The 8,309-nt window shown below is 36.6% G+C and overlaps 1 protein-coding gene across 2 annotated transcripts in view; it reads left to right on the top strand.

Moving 5' to 3' along the window:
* Positions 1-8,045, top strand: part of LOC107757159 (peptidyl-prolyl cis-trans isomerase A-like) — a 13,859-nt gene extending 5,814 nt beyond the window's left edge. The window contains exons 5-7 of one of the 2 annotated variants that reach the window (XM_016574572.1): positions 1,020-1,095; positions 1,189-1,320; positions 7,844-8,045. In XM_016574572.1, coding sequence (XP_016430058.1) covers positions 1,020-1,095; positions 1,189-1,320; positions 7,844-7,931 — 296 coding nt within the window. In that variant the 3' untranslated portion in view covers positions 7,932-8,045. Of the gene's footprint in view, positions 1-1,019; positions 1,096-1,188; positions 1,321-1,809; positions 2,183-7,843 lie in introns of those variants that run through there. The other variant, XM_016574573.1, reaches the window with a different exon arrangement.
* Positions 8,046-8,309: the final 264 nt, after the last annotated feature.

Genomic DNA, 8,309 nt, shown 5'->3' with positions numbered 1-8,309 from the left:
TTTCGTAACTTGGCAGTGTTTCTAAGATGGAAGAATGCTGTTTTTGTAACGTGAAATATGATTTTCAAAATACAAGTTGCTGTCTAATATAACACCCAAATTTTTGACTGTAGAGGAAGTAACACACATCCGTATAGTTGCAAATTGTAATCTAAGAGATTCTGTATACTGTTTTTCGGTCCAGGTAGTAATATCTCTGTCTTATCTGAATTTAATAGGAGAAAAGTATTTGTCATCCAATCTTTTACATTTTTAACACGCTCCGTTAGCTTAGATAATTTAGAAGTTTCATCTGGTCTTGTTGAAATATATAGTTGAATATCATCCGCATAACAATGGAAACTAATCCCGTATTTTCTAATAATATTACCAAGGGGCAACATGTATATTGAAAATAGCAGAGGGCTCAAGACAGATCCTTGCAGCACTCCATACTATACTGGCGTAAATTGAGATGATTCCCCATTTAAATAAACAAAGTGATAACGGTCGGACAGGTAGGATCTTTAACCATCTTAAAGCCTGCCTTTGAATACCCATATAGTTTTGTAATTGATCTTTGAGTATGTCATGATCTATAGCAGGGGTGGCGAACTCCGGTCCTGCATAGCTCCGCTCCAACCCTAATAAAAACTCACCTGCCTGTAGCTTCCTAGTATTCTAAGCAAGTCAAAGCCAGCCTATCCTAGTGCATTTTTGGTGCCAGGGGGATCCAAACCCTCTTGATAGATTAATATGGGCAAACAGTGTTGGGTTGTGTAATATATGACTGGATGTAATTGTAGTAGAGAGCCGTAACTTACCCAACCCAGATGTTGTCTTTCGTTCAGTACCCCCCTGCCACTTTTCAAACTTTAATTAAAAAAAAAGAAGAAAATTCTTCCCTGGTTGTTATTGTGGAATTGTTGATTGTTAGATTTTCCCTGAATCACTATATCATTAAATTATTAAAAGTGACAAATTTGCCTATAAAAACTCAGGAGGTGGTCTGATTTCCTCTCCGTCTCTTTCTCCTAAAGGTGTTCTGTCTATGGCAAACTCTGGGCCAAACACAAATGGATCCCAGTTTTTCATCTGCACTGCAAAAACAGAATGGTATGATGGTGGAAAGGTTATTGGTTTAATTATTACCCATCCCAAGTGTTTTAATTTTTTTATGGGATTGATGTTCCTGTCGTTCTCTTTCAGGCTTGATGGTAAACACGTTGTTTTTGGGCAGGTCAAAGAGGGAATGGAGACGGTCTCTTTAATGGAGTCCTGTGGCCTACATGATGGAGGAACTGTAAAGAAGATTGTCATCACAGACTGTGGAGAACTCAAGTAACCAAGAATGTGTATTCATTTTAATGTGATCAAACGTTTTCACATCAAAAATGCTTATGCATGTAAAGTACAAATCCTTTTTTTTTATTTTTATTTTTTACATTTGTGTTACCTAAGTACCTATTGCCATTTTAATGTGTCTGTCTATGGATCCATTAAGGTGTTTTATGCTTACTAGGTAAGCAAATGATTCAGTAAGTATGGTGATTACTTACCCCTACACAACAAATCTTGCTTATGGGTCAAATGCCATGGGCCATAAGGAAATTTATACTGTTAAAGCCTTTTTTTGTTTTGTTTTTGAAATTAGGATAAAAGCTAAACAGAGATTGTTTACTTTATAAGAACCATGCCAAAGAAACCCCAGGAGGTTTTTTAAATAAATAAATTACACATGAAACTGGTTTTGACATATGGAATTTCTTCCAGGATATTTGCATCCTGTGCCCAATTTAAACATTTTTTTTTTTTTTTTTATGACTCGAGGCTGTTTTCCAGATGAGGGCCGGCTACAACTGCAGCAGTATATCTGGTTGCGTGGCATGCTTTTTAAATCTTCCTGAGAATGAGCCCAAACCTTTTTTTAGACTATCCAGCGACAAGATTTCCTGCCCACCCAGCAGAATATGACATCCTGTTTGGCTATGAAGATTCTCCACTTCCAACGTTAAACTTTCAGCAAGAATCTTCTGAACATGTTCATACAATAGTTGTGGAGACAGTTGGGAATACGAGTTTGTCAGATGTATTCCATTATAACTGCAGCCAGCTGACATACACATACCCTGAAATGAAAATGAGCAGTCCATTTTAGACGGTGTGTAGGTGTAGCTTATCACAGTAATGCCTCATGAAAGTAAATTATGAACCTTTGTGGAGAATAGTGCTCTTTCCTAAATGAAACCATATGGGGTCTGAACTCACCACTGGTTTGTTTGACTTCTCCGATTGCAATGTTGCTATAGAGATATTCTCATTCCCATTCTGTTTAAGTCTACATTGTTGCAACAAACTTGATATAATTTGGGCCTCCACCCTCTTGTGAAGTTTAAGAGATTTGGAATGTGTAGACCAATTACTTAAAGTTGGCTTCAAGAGTAAAGCCAGCGTCATCGCCAAGTCCTAACGTTCACATACAGTGCTCATGTGTTTACAATCATTACAAGTAATTAGGTCGAGTTAAAAAATACACATCTGTGTCTTCAAACCTGCGCTGTTGCAAAGACAAGGCGAACGCTGAACTAAAAGAAACGCTCTTTGGGCTATTCGATAGTAAATGAATGTGATGTCAGAATGACAACTGTTCCCCAAGGCTTTAGACTATGGTTTTCAATTACACAAGCATCATTCCCAAGGACCATATCTAAATAATTAATCAGTCCATACTGCCTTCAGCTTGACTGATTCAAAATGGACACAATTTCCCAACACCCAGACACGGGCCAAAGAACATGTTGAAATCCAAAAACAGGCTGTACATATATTTGGCACAGATTGTACAGAAATGTATATCATTGTGTGCTATTACAAAAAAACGAAACAGAGTCATGATTCACTTAGTCAATGTTTTAATCGAACAAACTTCTAAAAGCACAGTCTTCAGTTTTCCTAACTAACAAATAAGGCACATATCGGAATGCCGTTTCATGGACACAGAGCAACAGATTTCATCTCGTCCCACATTCCCTCATTAGCACTTTCTGTTGCTCGGTCCACTCCAATATGATGACAAATATTTTACAGACATTACAAACATGAGTGTTAAATCAGTACATTCAGTAAATCTATTAATGGTACTGGAAATCCTAGGTGTAAATAGAGGCATTTATTTATGACTAACAATAAGAGAGGTGTATTCTACAAAAGATATCTTGGCAAGAATTAAACGTATTAATATTAAATAAGAATACATTGCACAAATGATCAATCTTGAATCATTTAAAAAAAACATGCACATGCAAACTTCAGTCCCATACACTTGTTTGAAAAATAGTCTCTTTTTTTTTTCATTTTTACATATGAAGAAAAATATTTCAACATCATTCCTGGACTTGGCAGTAACTGGAGAAGGCTAATTAGAGCTCACAGTTTCATACACACTTTCTGTTGCTCGGTCCACTCCAATATGATGACAAATATTTTACAGACATTACAAACATGAGTGTTAAATCAGTACATTCAGTAAATCTATTAATGGTACTGGAAATCCTAGGTGTAAATAGAGGCATTTATTTATGACTAACAATAAGAGAGGTGTATTCTACAAAAGATATCTTGGCAAGAATTAAACGTATTAATATTAAATAAGAATACATTGCACAAATGATCAATCTTGAATCATTTAAAAAAAACATGCACATGCAAACTTCAGTCCCATACACTTGTTTGAAAAATAGTCTCTCTTTTTTTTTTCATTTTTACATATGAAGAAAAATATTTCAACATCATTCCTGGACTTGGCAGTAACTGGAGAAGGCTAATTAGAGCTCACAGTTTCATACAGTATGGGCTTGATTCACTAACACATGTCGACCATGTAAAAGGTTTGTACGTGCAATTCAGTGTTATGGTCAATGACTGGAGTTAGTCACGTCTTTTTGCCACTGTTTTGTGTCTATAAAACACCTCCGTAAAAAGGCCCTACGACTTACAGTGCGAGTCAGTCTCTGTTATGTTAAAAACAGCTGTTTGTGATGTTGGAAGGTTTCCTATAAATGCAAATCAAAACATTCATGCTGTATAGCAGACACAAAGATTATAAACAACGTTGAAGCGCACGTATGCTCGTAACAGGTAAGGTTACTATATACCAATAACATCTAAAATAACAAAACAAATAAAATGGCTTGTAAGGGCATAATAATTATGTACCAACTTTTGAATAATATTCTATGTAGTCATCAATATTTTCTTCATAGAGTAGCTTCTGTTGCATATTTTATACAAAAAGAATTGAATTGTTAAAAAAAAGAACAAAATCCTTCCATAAATATTTCTGTAGGATATAACCAAAGATTATTGTAAAACATCAAAGGAAAGAAAAAAAAACTCCCAGATCTTTTGCATCTCAACATTTTGCCCTTTTTCACATACAAAGTTTTAATATTGCATCATAACATTTTGAAATCGCTAACTTGATGATGGTAATCGAATATATACACAAAACACATACTAGTATCTTTGTAAGGGAAAACAACACAATCTTGTTTGGATATCAAATTGCTCCAAAATCTAAATCATCTATATTGTTTCCAAAATACACATACCTTTAATAGAAAATAACAAGTTTATACTGAAAGTGAGCTATAAAAGTCAAGTATATGTATTTCAAGACAAAAACACATGCGCAAAAAGCACTTTGTATAATGTTAAATGCATGTTCACTGTCAATACCACAAGCTCTGTCTTTCATTCAATAAAGCAGAAATCAGGGGACGCTCAGTTACATAAATCTGCCTTCAACATTTACAGAACTCAGGGCTGTTTTCATTTTAGTCATGTATATAGTGCAATGCAACTATTTTGCTATAATAAAGCAAGGCCTAGATCTAGTGGTGCATTCAGTCATCTGTTAAAGTGTACAGAACTGACAATAAATTGAATTGATCCCAAAGATCACTATGTGTAGACTACCAGCTATGGGTGATCAGCAATGATTATGATGAATCCACAGTAATCGTTTATTTCACTGGTTATTTTCATTACGCCATTCATTATGGTGTTTATCAAAAAGCAGAGTAACTCGTTTCAGCCTAAATGAAGCCTGAAGTAAACCTTGGCGTGTAAGAATGTACGCACAACGAAGCCATTAACAACACCAGAAAAACACAGTTGCCAAGAAATAAAGGGTCTCAGAAAAAATGATAGCGACTCACAGAAACAGCCTTGTTTTTTATTTAACAGTGATCTAATGATTGACTCCCTGGCAGTTTATACTCCTTGAATTTCCCATCAGAAACTCAAACCCATTTTTTTAACTAAATTAGCTGGTTTACATTTTCAGACATCTAATGGCCTCTTTTATTCCTCAGCATCATACATGGCATTCCTTGGCAAAAATCCTGACTTTTCATAACCAAACTGTGTTAAGGCACTAGACGTTCCCGATTCATATCTTCATCTGAGTTTATCCCAATAAATGAAACATTAACTAATATTCAACAGAAAATATGTGGACTCCAAAGATAAGTAAACAATTATACACATTGTATTTACCATGTAAATGCGTTTAACTTCATATGTACATCTAGGATTAACAATGCAATGATGTCATTTCTCACAATATCTGTCTACGACTTCCCACTGGAACACGTAAAGCTACAATTATTGTTCAATGATCCTGGGTCACACTCAAATATGATCAATTAGTACTTTGTGTGAGCCATAACAAGAGGTAACAGCACATAGATGAGATCCTGTACACGCTTATTTCCATCCAAATATTAACACCCTCCCATCATAATGCTCTCAATAATACGTCTCTCTCCAAATGTACCCAAAGTGTTTTCTCATTACATCTCAAAAAAACTCTTCTGCATTACTTTGTCCTTCTTTTCCATTTACAACCATATATTTGTCCACTCACATAAAAAATGCTTCCCGAAAATCACAATTTAAACAGGGTGTAATTCATCAGGTACGTTTGTAGATAATGCATAAACTTGCAGATATGGGGTTAGGCAATAAAGACATTTAAAATTAAGGATTTCATTCTGACTGAAATACGATCAGAATGATTGTGTAAACAGCGGCGAATTTCTTTAATGAAACGTTTTAGTGCAAGGGTCAGATTGAACACTTAAAAATAAAGGTTCTTTAGGTTATTAAAATGTTCTTCACACTAAGAAAAAATGGTTCAAACAAATGGTTCACTGTAAGGTTCTTCTGCGAACCCAAAATGGTTCTTTTATAAGCATTGTTGTGGAAAAAAAATCTCTTGTAACTTTTTTTTTAAGAGTGAAGGACGTGAATGACTCATTTTGAATTTAAAAATGAATGTGTTGCATAATAGTGAAATGAATTAATGACATTTTCTAGAGCAGTGTTTATATAAAACACGTGCACAGTATTTCATCTGAGATGTGTCATTAAAACACACTCTTTATCCTGAGGCAAATATCTCAGTGAAGAACAGGTGTTATGTTTTTAAATGCTAGCACGTGGACTGAAAAGCTCACATTTTGACCCCTGTACCAAAACACCTCAGCTTTACATGGGTTTGTAAGACATTTGAAGCAGTTCTCTGGCAACAATTGACAACATACATAATCACATTTCAAAGGACGGTGACGATCAGCTAGCCATGGCTTTGTTTCGATCATCCACACACTTCATTTGACTGCGCAACAATGTAAAGGAACTGATGATTCTGCATAAGCTGCAATGGTTTTGCATAGTTTCCAACAACTCAATTCAAAGGTTATGGGTGCCTCCAGGGCTGACCTTAGCCAACTTGACAAAAATATCTCACATTTGGCATTTCAAACATGTATGTGAAAGATATAAACTACCTGACGCGCTAATCCGAAGCATTAGAAAGTTCTATTCTACAGTAGTTTCTAATGGCAAGAGGTGGGGTTAGACAATACCTGTCCAGATACAAACACAGATGAAATTATCCCAGTTTACTTAATTCAATTGCACTACGAAACCATATACAAACATAAATAAATATGTGACACAAAAGCTAGGGATGGAAAGTCCATTGTCCCTCTGTTAATTCACAGTTAATATGATGTGCTATTGACCCAAAAACTCTGCAAAGGCACACTGGGCCCTTGTCTGAGCAAACTAACGTGACACCTTTAGTGCTCGGCACATCCTCATAGTTCACTTGGCAGGGAGAATGAAGGGAGAGTCTGTAAACACACAATCAGGAGACACAATGGTGAGGTAATCCACTGCGTCCCGTACGGATAGAAATACTGTCCCAACCATATTAATTTGTCCATTATACACAATAAATGCATCGCATGCTGCTGATACACAAAGCCGTTACTAGCGTTTGAGATATTTACATTAATATTTTGGCACTTTTCACTTTTTCTTGGAGTGCTTGATAGGCGAAGTGATGGGGAAGGGTGGAGACGACCTCGGGATCCTCCTTATTGCACGCGGCGGCAGTAGTAGCCCAGGACTTTGCACTTCTCGCACAGATGCTGCGGGTGTTCCTTGCTCTGGTCAGAAACGTCCAGGCCATCGGGTTTCTCTAAAGGACGCTGAGAGGAGCAGAACATGTGAATCACACTTTGGGCGCATGTGCGTTTCTGTCCACAACATCAGTCAGGTTGAAACTGGAGATCTCTTTTAGCGTTTGGCTAGACTCTTTGGAGATATGGTTTTGGAGACGTAGGTCCAAGTCTCAAACCGAAATGGACCAACCGCAGGGGTGTGTCAGGGATTTGTTTAGGATGGCTATCAAGAGCCAATTCGTCATTGTTGTGTTTGTAGTCGCTGCCAGAAGTACATGTTTTGTTACTAAAACTTCATTTATTTTTTTCCCTCAATAATTTTTGCACAGATTAATATACAAGAGGATTCCGAGCAAGTTTACATGCCTACAGGATTTCATCGCTCAAGACAGCAACCAGGGAGGGAAGACTCTATAGCGAATCTTTGTCTTGGACGTGACACAAAAGACACTGAGAATGTGCACGAGCCAAATCTTTTTGGCTGATGATCACAAATAATACTTCTGCGATTATTTGTTTTCCCACCCATTGCTTTTGGAAGATCGTTTTACAATCTTGTTATTCTTTCCTGTACGTCTCAGTTGCGCTCCGTGAATTATGGAAAACCAGGTTATGACGGACCATTGGGAGGAGACAGTGCTGTAACCCGAGGGAGTGTTCGCTTGAGAGCCAAAGGCTTTTGTGAATGATAAGAGGATATGTCTAATACCTCTGTGAATTAATAAATTGGCAACTGCAGCCTGATGCTCTTAATAAGCAGAACGAATTCCTGGCAAAATCTGAAGAAGGAACAAA

Source organism: Sinocyclocheilus rhinocerous, unplaced genomic scaffold (genome assembly GCF_001515625.1).
Source record: "Sinocyclocheilus rhinocerous isolate Xijiao unplaced genomic scaffold, SAMN03320098_v1.1 scaffold503, whole genome shotgun sequence".
NCBI classification, from domain to species: domain Eukaryota; kingdom Metazoa; phylum Chordata; class Actinopteri; order Cypriniformes; family Cyprinidae; genus Sinocyclocheilus; species Sinocyclocheilus rhinocerous.
This window is presented reverse-complemented; position numbering and strand designations above follow the sequence as displayed.